The 16005-nt window shown below is 40.9% G+C and overlaps 1 protein-coding gene across 2 annotated transcripts in view; it reads left to right on the top strand.

The window, feature by feature from the left end:
- LOC124795486 (claspin) overlaps positions 1–16005 on the top strand; it is a 181777-nt gene that overhangs the window by 40850 nt on the left and 124922 nt on the right. For both annotated transcript variants that reach the window (XM_047259532.1, XM_047259533.1), the window contains exons 3-4: positions 15010–15249; positions 15428–15621. In XM_047259532.1, coding sequence (XP_047115488.1) covers positions 15010–15249; positions 15428–15621 — 434 coding nt within the window. The remainder of the gene's footprint in view (positions 1–15009; positions 15250–15427; positions 15622–16005) is intronic.

The following is a 16005-nucleotide window of genomic DNA, read 5'->3' as shown; positions in this document are numbered from 1 at the left end:
CACAGTTTTAACCTGCCAGGAAGTTTCAACATCAGTCTCGATAGGCCACCATCCTGCTGCTGCTAAATTCCTTCACACAGTCGTAGACATTTCTCCTTCTTCCATGAGACATAACACGATCTTCACACAAACAGCCAGATGCAACTGTGCGTTCTGATTGAGAAACCTGCTGCTTATTCTTTCCTTATATACCGAGTTAGATGGTATTACAATTTCCTACTTTGTGCAGCCACATTGAGATGCTAGTCATTTACATATACAAGTGTGTAGTACACTTCATGCCAGTCTGATATTTGTTGCCTGGGTTGTCTTCATGGTCTTGAAATTTTGATGCCCAGCAGTGTACTGTCAAGGGAGCTATAAGGCAAATCTAGTTATTAAGTTGTAGACTTCTATCATCATCATTGTCGTCGTCACAAATCTTCTATGATCTCTTCCGAAAGTGTCTTGGTTTGAATTTCCAATTACCATACATTTATCAAAAATTTGGCTTACCAATGAAAATAAGAGCCCTGATGAAATTTTCTAAGAACTATAATAGAAAATAAAGTAACAATACCATCCAGATAAATTTGAGTAACTTGACAAGTGTTTCAGTAATCTATATAAAAACTTTTGTTCAGAAATGCACCTGAGGATGTACCTGTATGGTACGAAACTGGTTGTGCTAGTCTCTGTGCAACTGTAGTAAAACAGGTAACATGGCAAGTTGGACTGTAAATCAGTTTTACCAGCTTTTCAACACCCCAGTATATTTAAATTTTTTGGAGTGTTACTTTTAGCATGTATGTATAAAGAGGGTCAGCCAAATGCTGCCACTCTGTATGTGTGAGTACTAACCAACAGTGGAAAGTGTAAGATGAAATAACAATAGTGTTATGAAAAAAGATTGTTACTCATCGTATAGAGGAGCCACCTTCTCTCTCTCTCTCTCTCTCTCTCTCTCTCTCTCTCTCTCTCTCTCTCTCTGTGTGTGTGTGTGTGTGTGTGTGTGTGTGTGTGTGTCCGTGTCCGTGTCCGTGTCCGTGTCCGGGGGGGGGGGGGGGGGGGGGGGGGTTGTTGTCACGTTTGATTGAAAGATTTGTATTTCATGTTGTGTAAGAAAAAGACTTGTAGTGAACAAAAATTTGCTAGCGTTTGGTTCTCATTTTAGCGAGACAAGTTAAGAAGCTGCTCCGACCAGCAGATTTTGTCAGCAAGAATGCTGAGAAAAGTTGTCACCGATCACCCACTGGGTTATCTACTTTCCAAACATTTAACAACCTCTAATGACAATAAACCGCTTGGCAGTGTGACTCTCACTTTCTTACAACAATGACTACAAGAATAGATTGTTAATCACAACCGTTGTGACTATCCACTCAATTTCAGGCAAGCTTCAAGAGTCAGCTCAAAGGTAGTGTGTTACCTAAAAGTTGATTTCTATTATGTGTTCATTGGAAGCATAAATAGTTCAACAGTTTTACAATAAAGTGAAACAATGTCCACCATTCCCATGGATAAGTGGCTTACTGGTATTTGTAACAAGAGGTCCTATGTAAAGTAATTCACCGAATGTTTCACCTCCGTCCAAAGTGTGCATTTTTAATAAGGAAAAAGATCCAAATTTCATTAAAGTACATTCTTCTTTTGCATCTTCCTCTGTTTCTATGAGCAACATTAGCTCGGAATGCCAAACTAAAATGCATAAATACCAAGTTGATTACCTGAAACTAAATTAGGGTTTACCAGTATTATTTTGAAAAATGAGGAGTGACCTCAACGTGTTCTATGTTTGAAGGTTTTAGATAATGATAACTTGAAGCCAGTAAAACTGAAGACACACCTGTAAACAAAATGCCCACGCCATTTAAGTAAACCCATTGATTTTTTAAAAAGTCATGAACAACAACTAAAAGAAAACATCAGATTTCTCAAAAAATAGATGTCAGTTCCTAAGACTGCCTTGAGAGAATCCCTATCCACAAGCCTCTTTACCAGCGGAATTCCCACTTCTTGAAGATGTTGGTTACGACTTCTTGTATATGATATTTTGATACTTTCTACATAGTGGAAATTCGTTACAGTGTAATACATTAGCTTTACATTTTGTTTCATTAAAAATCTGTGATTGATATATTATTTTTGGCATAATGTTAAATTCCTGTTTTTATTAGTTTGTGGTATATGGTGATACAAATAGTTAACATGGAGTTGACCGCTCAAAAATGGTTTTATATTTTACTAATGTATGACAACATGTAAATGACTTACCTTTAGCTTGTCCTCATCAGTTTACAAGTGATTGCATTACTTCAGTCAGTTTATAGGTTTTGACATAAGCATTACTTTTAGGTATTTGTCAAAATGTGACATGACAGTAATTTAAGAGTGACATGTAATTTTGACCTTAGATTAGTACATTCATTTTACTGTTATATGGCATATGTGCATTTTGTTCCTGAGTTTATATTCATACAGTGTGTAACTGGTTTCTCATTTTATTTCTTAGTTTATTATTTACTTTGATGTCACACCCTGTACAGGTTGTTTTTTTGTAAATGTTTACTACATATTACCACTGTATAGAACTGATTTCTTAAATTCTACACTGCCCCTTTATTATGTAGTTCGCACAGTTATTATTGTTGTTATCTTTACACAGGGACTTGAAAATGGCATAGCAAAATGCTGAAACTGGCTGCATAAATTAATTACATCCAAAATACAGATGGCCAAAGGTGGTTTTAGTTTAATATTTTATACAAAGGACATTTGAGTTCGCAGACAAGCTGAATGAAAAGAGTGCTATACATTTTAGCTTTCGGCTAAAAGACCTTCTTCTGATGTAGAAAACACCCACAAACATTAACATTCACATTTGCAAAAGCACAACTTACACACACATGACCACTGTCTCTGGGTGCTGTGTATTGGTACTACCATATTTTACGGTCTATAAGACACACTTTTATCTTCGAAAAATTGCTTCCAGTATTCAGGTGCATCTTATACTCAAAATTAATGTAAAAATGTCCAATGTTTGATTTAAAATTCCCGCAGTCTTAAAAATGGCTATATATTCGATGCCGTGGGAACCTGTCTCTGTCTAGCAGTCTGACAATATTGGATTCAACTGGTTGCAGCAGTGCATCGATGCAGCGAACATGTCGCGGGGTTTCACAAGCTTACTAACACTGTCTCCCTCCTGACCCACCAGGACAAACCCAGAATATTGTTTAGCCTATGATATGTCATTGCAGTCTACAGTGCCAGTGAACTTGAATTGAAAGTGATTTGTGTTATCGGTAACTGTACAATATTTTTGTTAGTTGCTGGGTTCGTAATGGAATGGAAAAAAAAGTAAGAGATATTCGTGTGATGTGGACTGTAAATTGAAACTAATAGGATTTGCAAAAAACATGGAAACAGAGCAGTTGAGTGGAATTTTGACCCCTACACAGACAGAGAAAAACAATTCACGATTGGTGGGCTAGTAAAGAAAAACTGAAAAAAAGATGGAGATTAAATGTGTCATGGACAACTGAAAAAAAAAAAAAAAGAGGGTGATTAAATGTGGCATAGACGTAGCATGAAAATTGAAACCAAAATATCTCGGAAAATGCTACAAGAGTATGAAGGGAAAATATTATATTTCTGTAGCTGTATTATTCAATGTTGATAGAAAACCAGTGTGGATCTAACAGAACTGTTGGCATGTACTAAACTTAATCCACTGATCATTTTCAAGCACAGGAAAATCCCAAAACCTCCTGAAATACCTCCAGGTGCCATTCGCATTCGTGACAAGGGTGGGGTGGACGAGGTTGGTATGAAATTATAGATTAACAGAGTGAGGGAGAGAACAAAGGTGCTTTATTGGAGCAGAGTTCTCTTCTTGTGCTGGATCAGTTTAGTAGTCATGTGAAAAAGTCTGCGAAAGAGAAACAGAGACAGGGAAATGCAGAGCTTGCTGTTATTCCAGGACTTACTTCACAATTGCAACCTCTTGATGTCTCGATAAATAAACCATTTAAAGTAAATGTGAGAGAGGACTGGAACAATTGGATGATTGTTGAAACCCAGCATGAATTCTTGGTGAAGGGAGCCTTAAAACAACCTACAGTCAAACAGGTGTGTGAGTTGATGAAACAGTTGTGGTCTAGAGTGAGAGAAGACATTATTGTTCAATCTTTCAAGAAGTGTGGAAGCAATGGGGATGGATAATGGGCAATGGAATACCACATTAGGTGAGGTAGGAAGTCTCTTGGGCATGAAGTTCCTCATCTCAGAGCATGATGATAGATAATCAGAGCCCTAGCAAAGGATATGGTTCAGCCATTCCTGACCAGGGTGCTATTGGGTGATGAGGGGGCACTCCTTTTGTGGCCGATTCTTTGGGGATGGTGGTAGGATTCGGGGCCGCGTGGAGTGGCTGTGTTTGTCAAGGACTTCGCGGCCCCTCCCACCAGAGGTTCGAGTCCTCCCTTTGGTGTGTGTGTGTGTGTGTGTGTGTGTGTGTGTGTGTGTGTGTGTGTGTGTGTGTGTGTGTGTGTGTGTGTGTTGTTCTTAGCATAGGTTTGTTTAAGTAGTGTGTAAGTCTAGGGACCGATGACCTAAGCAGTTTGGCCACTTAGGAATTCACACACATTTGGTAGGATTCAGGGTGTGTAGTCCATCCCAGAAGCACTCCCAATCTGTTGCCATGAGGTCCATATCCCAGTGGCAGACTTGCCCAATGCTCTCCACCAGCACTTCTTATTCTAGTCTGGTCAAAGGCTTATCCTACTTCTATCAGAGGCAGGGTCACCTCTAAAATCACCTGTGTCATATGTCAACTCTGCCGCAAGCTTTTTACGGTGATATGAAAATCCTCCTGCTGTCCACCAGAATCCATGGTCACCACCAAGTTACGACCGAATACAAAATGGACCGCACAGTGACACAACATGTAGCTGAGCACAGCTTGCTAGATTTCAATGGCTACTTCACAATGTGAGTAATGTGGATCCTTCCCTCCACCACCAGCTTACCTAAACTATGCAGATGGTGTTTTCTTTTCAACACATCCTTTGCTGCTGTAACTCTGCTGTTCTCAAGTATCTGTTAACCTGCTGTCCCCATTCACTTCACCTGACAGTTTCCCCTTCTCCTTCCCCTGTCGTACCATTCCCTTCCATTTCATGTCTCCATGTAACCTTCATTTTGTACTAGAATGAGATTTTCACTCTGCAGCGGAGTGTGCGCTGATATGAAACTTCCTGGCAGATTAAAACTGTGTGCCCGACCGAGACTCGAACTCGGGACCTTTGCCTTTCGCGGGCAAGTGCTCTACCAACTGAGCTACCGAAGCACGACTCACGCCCGGTACTCACAGCTTTACTTCTGCCAGTATCTCGTCTCCTACCTTCCAAACTTTACAGAAGCTCTTCTGCGAACCTTGCAGAACTAGCACTCCTGAAAGAAAGGATATAGCGGAGACATGGCTTAGCCACAGCCTGGGGGATGTTTCCAGAATGAGATTTTCACTCTGCAGCGGAGTGTGCGCTGATATGAAACTTCCTGGCAGATTAAAACTGTGTGCCCGACCGAGACTCGAACTCGGGACCTTTGCCTTTCGCGGGCAAGTGCTCTACCAACTGAGCTACCGAAGCACGACTCACGCCCGGTACTCACAGCTTTACTTCTGCCAGTATCTCGTCTCCTACCTTCCAAACTTTACAGAAGCTCTTCTGCGAACCTTGCAGAACTAGCACTCCTGAAAGAAAGGATATAGCGGAGACATGGCTTAGCCACAGCCTGGGGGATGTTTCCAGAATGAGATTTTCACTCTGCAGCGGAGTGTGCGCTGATATGAAACTTTCTGGCAGATTAAAACTGTGTGCCCGACCGAGACTCGAACTCGGGACCTTTGCCTTTCGCGGGCAAGTGCTCTACCAACTGAGCTACCGAAGCACGACTCACGCCCGGTACTCACAGCTTTACTTCTGCCAGTATCTCGTCTCCTACCTTCCAAACTTTACAGAAGCTCTTCTGCGAACCTTGCAGAACTAGCACTCCTGAAAGAAAGGATATAGCGGAGACATGGCTTAGCCACAGCCTGGGGGATGTTTCCAGAATGAGATTTTCACTCTGCAGCGGAGTGTGCGCTGATATGAAACTTCCTGGCAGATTAAAACTGTGTGCCCGACCGAGACTCGAACTCGGGACCTTTGCCTTTCGCGGGCAAGTGCTCTACCAACTGAGCTACCGAAGCACGACTAACGCCCGGTACTCACAGCTTTACTTCTTGCAAGGTTCGCAGAAGAGCTTCTGTAAAGTTTGGAAGGTAGGAGACGAGATACTGGCAGAAGTAAAGCTGTGAGTACCGGGCGTGAGTCGTGCTTCGGTAGCTCAGTTGGTAGAGCACTTGCCCGCGAAAGGCAAAGGTCCCGAGTTCGAGTCTCGGTCGGGCACACAGTTTTAATCTGCCAGGAAGTTTCATATCAGCGCACACTCCGCTGCAGAGTGAAAATCTCATTCTGGAAACATCCCCCAGGCTGTGGCTAAGCCATGTCTCCGCTATATCCTTTCTTTCAGGAGTGCTAGTTCTGCAAGGTTCGCAGAAGAGCTTCTGTAAAGTTTGGAAGGTAGGAGACGAGATACTGGCAGAAGTAAAGCTGTGAGTACCGGGCGTGAGTCGTGCTTCGGTAGCTCAGTTGGTAGAGCACTTGCCCACGAAAGGCAAAGGTCCCGAGTTCGAGTCTCGGTCGGGCACACAGTTTTAATCTGCCAGGAAGTGTCATATCAGCGCACACTCCGCTGCAGAGTGAAAATCTCATTCTGGAAACATCCCCCAGGCTGTGGCTAAGCCATGTCTCCGCTATATCCTTTCTTTCAGGAGTGCTAGTTCTGCAAGGTTCGCAGAAGAGCTTCTGTAAAGTTTGGAAGGTAGGAGACGAGATACTGGCAGAAGTAAAGCTGTGAGTACCGGGCGTTAGTCGTGCTTCGGTAGCTCAGTTGGTAGAGCACTTGCCCGCGAAAGGCAAAGGTCCCGAGTTCGAGTCTCGGTCGGGCACACAGTTTTAATCTGCCAGGAAGTTTCATATCAGCGCACACTCCGCTGCAGAGTGAAAATCTCATTCTGGAAACATCCCCCAGGCTGTGGCTAAGCCATGTCTCCGCTATATCCTTTCTTTCAGGAGTGCTAGTTCTGCAAGGTTCGCAGAAGAGCTTCTGTAAAGTTTGGAAGGTAGGAGACGAGATACTGGCAGAAGTAAAGCTGTGAGTACCGGGCGTGAGTCGTGCTTCGGTAGCTCAATTGGTAGAGCACTTGCCCGCGAAAGGCAAAGGTCCCGAGTTCGAGTCTCGGTCGGGCACACAGTTTTAATCTGCCAGGAAGTTTCATATCAGCGCACACTCCGCTGCAGAGTGAAAATCTCATTCTGGAAACATCCCCCAGGCTGTGGCTAAGCCATGTCTCCGCTATATCCTTTCTTTCAGGAGTGCTAGTTCTGCAAGGTTCGCAGAAGAGCTTCTGTAAAGTTTGGAAGGTAGGAGACGAGATACTGGCAGAAGTAAAGCTGTGAGTACCGGGCGTGAGTCGTGCTTCGGTAGCTCAGTTGGTAGAGCACTTGCCCGCGAAAGGCAAAGGTCCCGAGTTCGAGTCTCGGTCGGGCACACAGTTTTAATCTGCCAGGAAGTTTCATATCAGCGCACACTCCGCTGCAGAGTGAAAATCTCATTCTGGAAACATCCCCCAGGCTGTGGCTAAGCCATGTCTCCGCTATATCCTTTCTTTCAGGAGTGCTAGTTCTGCAAGGTTCGCAGAAGAGCTTCTGTAAAGTTTGGAAGGTAGGAGACGAGATACTGGCAGAAGTAAAGCTGTGAGTACCGGGCGTTAGTCGTGCTTCGGTAGCTCAGTTGGTAGAGCACTTGCCCGCGAAAGGCAAAGGTCCCGAGTTCGAGTCTCGGTCGGGCACACAGTTTTAATCTGCCAGGAAGTTTCATATCAGCGCACACTCCGCTGCAGAGTGAAAATCTCATTCTGGAAACATCCCCCAGGCTGTGGCTAAGCCATGTCTCCGCTATATCCTTTCTTTCAGGAGTGCTAGTTCTGCAAGGTTCGCAGAAGAGCTTCTGTAAAGTTTGGAAGGTAGGAGACGAGATACTGGCAGAAGTAAAGCTGTGAGTACCGGGCGTGAGTCGTGCTTCGGTAGCTCAGTTGGTAGAGCACGTGCCCGCGAAAGGCAAAGGTCCCGAGTTCGAGTCTCGGTCGGGCACACAGTTTTAATCTGCCAGGAAGTTTCATTTCATTTTGTACTGCTCTCCTCCAGCTCCGAGCTCCCATCACCCATGCGTCACGTGTGTAGCTTGTGCACCTGCCACTCCTTACTCCCAAACTCCTAGCCAGCAAACCATTGTCTCCCTTCAAGCCACTACGCTTATTGATACAGAGCCACAAAGAAGTTCTAGAAATGCCAAAAAGGACAGTTTAAACTGAGTAATAGTGGATCACTGAGAGTCCAAAAAAAAAAACACACTCTTGATACTCACATGCAGTTAGTGTTACGTGGAACCAAATCATCTTAAAATATCACTCTTTATGTCTTATATTGAATCATAGCTTATGTTATCAAGGAAAATGAGCTAGCTGGTGAATAGTAAAAGCAGTCTGCTAATAAAAGTACGATGTAACATCACCTGCCGGAATGTTATCCCACTATTAAGGAAGAATTCAAAATCAGAAAATTTTTCCAGAAATGAAAGACTGTATATTGTGAAGTTGGCAATCCATCAATGATGCTACTGCCCCCACAAACATTGCATAATAGTCCAAATCTATTTGTATTTCGAGTTTGTCACCTGATACGTTATTGTATGAATGCAGTAAGCGATTCAAGTGCAGTAGCCGTTAAGATACTCAAGTCTTGTTAGGAGTGAGTGCTTTCAAATATTAACCTGGCCATCTTGATTTTGTTTGATTTGATCCATTAAAAATGCTTAGTGAAAGCCTGTGACTAAAATCAATAGGTTTCGCTACGGAATAACTTTTCTGTTAAAAGTCATAATTTTCTATTTACCGTATTTACTCGAATCTAAGCCGCACTTTTTTTCCGGTTTTTGTAATCCAAAAAACGGCCGCGGCTTAGAATCGAGTGCAAAGCAAGCGGGAGTTCTGAAAAATGTTGGTGGGTACCGCCACAACTAACTTCTGCCGTCGAATATATGTAGCGCTACACAGGCATGCTTTGTAGGCACAAAGATAAATACTGGCACCAAAACCTCTGCGTCAGTAAATAAATTAAAAAAAAAAAAGTGGAAGACGAGCCCTTTTCCTCCGCCCAGAGTTTCGACCACTGCATTTTGGTACATTATCCAACGAAGTAAATACAAATCCTGTATTGTTGATCTTCGAATGTAGCAGCATTTCAATGTACTACAAAAATCCGACTGGCAAGACTGTTTGGGATGTTTGTCAATATGGCCAACTCTACATTCTGAATTTTTTCCTACCTGTGAGAAGAGATGGTTGCTAATAGGAACTTTTATGAATTGTGAATCACATGCAGTATTCTCTTCGCCATAAGATTAATACGAATATAAACATTTTGCCATGTATTGTTTCGTGTTTGCTACTATCTCATTTAAATCCTGTCTGCCTAATAAACTACGAAACTAGAGTGAGACAACAGCAAATGCGGAAGAATATACGTATCATGTCATGTTTATATTTGTATTATTCTTATGCTGAATAGTGACACAGTCAGAAATGAAGCACAGCAACTGACTAGATTTTTAAATGTAAGATGACTCTAATATCTGTGCAGAATGTAATGAACTAAAGAGGTGCCTGCAAAGATTTTCAAACGGAGAAAAATTTTCGCTAAAATTTCATTCAGAACATCATCTATCATACGCAGTCTATTATTTGGTTCTTGTTGATCATTATCAAAGAAAGCAGTAGTGTAAGTAACAACAAATGTTTCGCTAATGAGACGATTCCTCTCTATTTTTTATTTGCAAGCGGCGGTAGCGCGCACAAAAGCAAGCCATGCCGCGAGCGGCGACAGGCTGTAAACACGCACTATCAGAATGCGACAAACAGTGCATGACACAGTACAGTAATGCATTTTCAGCTTAGAGTGACGTAAACACCTATAACAAAGAAAACAGCGCTTATCAGATCAAAGAAAAGTAAGCAATCAATTCAAACCAGACGAAGCACGTGAAAAAGGAAGGATATCCGTATAAATACGGACGGAGCGCCTGACGCGTAGCAATGGCTACCTGGTAAACCTTAACTGCTAAGCTTACGACTCGAACCAAACTACTGCAGCTGTATCGTCATTCATTCGACCTAAATTGTGTCTCATATTACAATTAGACGAACTTTGTTTCGATTTGGAGGTGCGACCTAAAACTTTTCTCTCCCCTTGAATTTTGAGCCCCGAATTTCAGGTGCGGCTTAGATTCGGGAAAATTTTTTTCCTTGATTTCGAGTCTCATTTTTCAGGTGCGGCTTAGATTCGAGTGCAGCTTAGATTCGAGTAAATACGGTATCTGTTCTTTGCATGAAGTGTTTCAGGAAATGATTTGCATTTTCAAGTGTGTTTTCTATGAGCTATGCCATTTATGCATGATGTTTTCTATGTGTGTGAGGTGCTGTGTTGTTCAGTTACCTTAACTGTGATATATAAAAAGTGCAGAGTCTTTGATTAATTATCCATGTCTATATAGAGTTGGTGATGAAATTTGGAAAGAACTACTTGTAGTTTTCTTGTAGTCCATTTGTGCAGAAACTCATGTATGTCAGGGTCTGGCCTTGGCAGCAAGAGACTGTGATCATGTTTGTGTGAATTGCACTTGCAAGGGGGAGGGGGGGGGGGGAGAGAGAGAGAGAGAGAGAGAGAGAGAGAGAGAGAGAGAGAGAGAGAGAGAGAGTTGTCTAATTCCGATGAAGGCCTTTCTGGATGAAAGCATATTTGTTTGACAGTCCTTTTGTTGTGCCTGTTGGGGACTCTCTCTGCTCTATGGTGAGTTGCAACTATGCTTTTCATAATATTGTCATCGTTCATCCTGGATTTTCCATTGTTTGGTTCTATTTAATCTTTCTGGAGATACAGAGTTTTGTATTTTTATTGTAGGTAATGGTACAGTAGCTTTGTACTTTTGCCTGCTGAATCTGTAGTAGCATTGTTATAGGTGACGTTTAAATCACATGTCAGTTTTGTGCTGAAAAAGAGCCTTATATCCACCATATCCCAAAGGACAGCTGTGAGCAGCTTCTGATTCAGTTATAGTTAATAAGGTTATATGTATAAAGGGCTGCAAAGCCTTTGTGTGTCTTTTCTTTCGGACATGCCCTAAAGAACAGACGCCATTTTTGATCATGCAGCCATATATGTGTACATGATACTAAAGAAAGGAAGACATAACTGCAGTTGGGCATTGAAATACATCAGTGGGGAAACTTGAAAATTTGTGGTGGACTGGGACTCGAACCCCTATTTTTCATTTTCTCGCTAACAGTCACATTGACTGCTTCGGTCAATCAGACACGATCTCTGACCGACTCAACTTTCCACATACTTATTATGTAGTGCCCCTGGCCATTACCATCACTACTCACAGTGATCTACTGATTCCTGTAAAAGTTAAAGTGTGTTGTTCATCTGTAGAGGAAGAATCATTGGGCCATCCCACTCTAATTATTTATATATGTGCTGTCTGTTCTTTCGGATGGGAAAATCTTGGTATGAGTCCTGGTTCGGCACAAATTTTCAACTTTCCCAATCGATGTATTTCCGTGCCCAATAGCAGCTAATGTTTTGCTTTACTTTTTTATCATACTCATATACATGGTTGCATGGTCAAAAATGTCTTCTTTCGGACATGTTCGAAAGAACAGACACTGCATATATATAACTAGAGCTGGACGACCCAGTGATCCTTTTTGTGTAGATGCACAACGCTCTCGAACTCTTATGGGAATCAGTGAATCGCAGTGAGTAGTAAGGGTAATGCAGAGGGGCACTATGTCAGTAGTGTGTGGATGAGTTGGAAATTTTTAATTGGTCAGGGACCATATTCAGATGGCAGAGTTGATCAATGTGAACGGTTGCGAGAAATGGAAAAATCCAGGTTAAAGTCCAGGTCTGACATAAATTTTCAACTTTCCTCATTGAGTATAGCGACGCAAAAGAAAGTATTACAAAGGAAAACAGTACAGGGTTAGGATAGAAGAAAAGCCGTCAGGCAAAAATCAAATCCTGGATTTTCCATTTTTTGATTTTCAACTTTCCTCATTGACGTTTTTCAGTAATCAAATGTCTTCCTTCACCTTGTACCATGCCTGTCTATGAATTTTAAGCATGGTGCAGTGTATGATGGCTGTTCAAAAAGTAAGGTGACCTTTCAAATTGTGCGGGCAACATACATTCGATTATAGATATTTTTTTTGTTATGTTGGTACACATGTCCTGAACATATTTTCACAGTTTCAAGTGTACAGCATACTTCATTTGTCTTTGACAGATGGAAAGGATAGACATGTTTTAGTGTGCTTGGCGATTTTCGATCATTATAAAAAATGGAGCAAAGAATTTGCATCAAATTTTGTGTGAAAAATGGAATCGAATGCTCTAAAATACTTGAAATGTTGATAGTGGCATACCATGAGTCTGCTCTAAGTTAAAAATAAGATGTTTACGAGTAGTACAAGATGGCTGAGAAGATGCCAATGACGAACATTGCTCTGGACGCCCCAGCACATCAGCAACAGATCATAACATCAAAGCTGTGAAGAGGATTGTTTTGGAAAATTGTCAACTTACTGTAAGAGAAGTTGCTGAGGATATTGGCTTGTGTCATGCAATTTTTTTGAATGTTTTGGGCATGAGATGTGTGTCTTTGAAGTTTGTTCCAAAACCTCTCAATTTTGATCAGAAGAACTGTTCTATGAGCATCGCTCAGGAGCCCTTGAATGATATCGCTGATGACCCTGATTTGCTCTAAACAGCCATAACTGGTGACGAAATGTGGGTTTGCATTTATTACGTCGAAACCAAAGCACGATTGTTCCAATGGAAACATCCCGGAGAGCCAAGGCCGAAAAAAACACACCAAGTTTGATCAAATGTCAAAGTTTTGCTCACTGTTTTTTTTTTTCTTTTCTTTTTTTTTTTTCCAGTTACTGTGGCGAAGTGCATCATTAATTTTTGCCTCAAGATCGTACAGTCAATAAAGAGTATTACCTTGACATTATGCGCTGTTTGTGAGAAGCAATATGCGAAAAATGTCTGGAGTTGTGGAAAAACAATTCACGTCTTTTGTGTCATGACAATGCACTTGCTCATTCATTGTTGCTTGTGAGAGATTTTCTTGACCAAAAACATGACAATCATGCCTCAGCCACCATATTCACCGAATTTGTCTCTCTGCGATTTGTTCCCAAAACTGAAGAGACCTATGAAAGGATGAAGATTTTCAACGATTGAGGAAATAAAAACTGCATTACTCGAAGTACTCAAGGCAGTACCAAAAAGTGCTTATGACAAGTGCTTCAAGGATTGCATGAAGCCTTGGCATGAGTAGATTGTATCTGAGTGGGATTATTTTGAAGGAGACAGCATGAATATTGATGGAGTAAATAGATATTTTTTCATAAAAATATAAAGTCTCCTTGCTTTTTGAACACACGTTGTAATGCTTACTGCAAATAGTAACTTCAGTTTTGCGTGGTCCTTTTGGAGGTGATATGCTCTTGCCTTCTTCCCAACCAGTTATAGGGGGACTGTGATCTCTGAACCACATTTCACTTGCAGCAATTTAATCTGTGTTCTTAGGTCCCAAACTAACACAACCTTGTAACTTGTTACATATTTGGGAAAAAAAGAGAGGGAAAAAAAAGAAAAAGAAGAAAAGAAAAGGTTCAAATATTTGTGACTGCGTGCTTGAAATTCATTACTTTTTTTCCTCACATCTCATTGGTTATGTGAAAATATCATCGATTGAATACACAAAATTGAGGTGCTGCCAACCTATGGGCAGTAGAGAAACACTGCTGTGACTGGTACTATTCCTGATATAGCTTTTAGGCAGATTTCTCTTCTGATCTCCCAGCATCGAAATATCCTCTTTTGCTAGTAGTCGATCAGTGAGACAATCTCCCAAGCTCATATTTTAGGTGCATTTGGTATCTGGACACAAGCCAAGTTATTGTTCCCATTCTATTGACATTGATGTTGGCAGTACAGTAAACTCTTAATTTTTGTTACATACTGAGGACACTGAACCACAATATTATTTTGTTTGTTTGTGCCAGTACACTGTTCCATTGCTGTAAACCTATTTGGTACTTCACGTTATGATATTTATAAATGTAACAGTTTTTAAACATTAGTGTTCTAGCTACCCTGTTTGATTTATTGTGGGATGTTAAGGTATTGGTGATCTGGTTAACTGAATCTTCAGTCCGTTCTTGGTAGAACAACATTATAATAAATGAAAAGCACTAGTTTGCTTTGCTGTAGAACAAAAACAAACTAGTGCTTTTCATTTATTATTGGTAATCTAGTAGTGTAACCAAACATATTACTTTAATTCTTTTACGTTAAAATCTTTGAACCACATCTCTTTTTCATTTCATCAGAAGTGTATTAATTGTACAAAAGTATTTTTATGAATTTGTGAGATACTGAGTACAGCTTTCAGCTTATACCATTAGCCACACCACTGGGCTAAACAAAATCAGTTGCACCATTGGGCTAGACAAAAATCTCACTCTCTCTTTTCCTCATTACTTTAGTCTTCACTGTTATTGATATGTATCTTACTGTAACATGGGTAAGATAATGTATTTAACTCGTTCTAAAGAAGCTGCGAAGGAGTTGAGAGAGAATTTCCTGTCTTAGTTGTTGATTTTGCTGCTGTTGCTGTATTTAATTAAATATATATTTCTACTTGTTCCTCTAATAAGGAAACCACTTTTGAAAATAGTAATAGATTGATTTTATAAACTTTGCTCAATTAATGTTCCTCCATATACAGTCACTGTTCCAAAATAAGGATTTATATGATGCTGAAAGCACAGATGATGATAAAAGTGATGACGGTGAAAACAAAGAAGGTGATTCTACATACATCAGAGACAGCCGTGCTGGAGGGAGCAGTAACAATGAGGATGAAAAGGAGATTTTTCCTACCACTACCTCCATGGATATTGAACTCTCATCTTCACAGAAGTTAAAGAAACCCATGAAACCAACCAGACAACCAGCATCTCGGAAGGCAAGACACCAACAATGAATCAATTAATTTTGTTTGTTTTTAATTCTTAAGTGGTGTAATATGTTACTGATTGGTGTAGTTCAGTCATTTGATTGAATGTTTTAAATTTGTCATGTTCAGTCTCGTAGTTGTAAATTTCTCTTTTCAAATAATGATGCTCACAATCATCCTTCCACAGGCCAAAACTGCTGCAAAGAGTGAAATAGATAACATTCACAGTGAAACACAGAGATTGCTTCGCCAGTCTCGTTTGTCATTGCCGTACCATCGTCCTAAGCAGCACAGTATTAAGGAATTCCTGCAAAGGCGGAAACCTGTTGTACCAGCTGTAAAAGAAATTTCGGAGGCTACAAAAAACCTTGGACTTATCTGGTACTGCATCTTTTTTTTAGCTCCAGACTGAAATAATTTATTGTTTGAAATTTTTGTATAGTATAATCATTTGAGTACAGGGGACAAATGAGAATTTTCTTTACAATAAAATAAATATGTAGGCTAGCTGATTGGGAGAAGAAAACTGACACATTGTGTAGAATCATATACCTTTCAGGCCTCTAATGGCCAGACTTACTTTATTTGGCTACCAGTTTTGGTGATTTACTACGCCATCTTCAGGCCCCTGACAGATGTGAAGGAAGGTCCCGCCTCAGTTCTGCCAAAATAGGGGCCAGCAGGTGATGGTGGAAGTAATTGCTATAGCAAGCAGAAATCTATAGATACCAGTACTTGAATGCTGGCCCCTATTTTCAGCAGAAC

Source organism: Schistocerca piceifrons, chromosome 4, assembly GCF_021461385.2.
Source record: "Schistocerca piceifrons isolate TAMUIC-IGC-003096 chromosome 4, iqSchPice1.1, whole genome shotgun sequence".
NCBI lineage: Eukaryota > Metazoa > Arthropoda > Insecta > Orthoptera > Acrididae > Schistocerca > Schistocerca piceifrons.
This window is presented reverse-complemented; position numbering and strand designations above follow the sequence as displayed.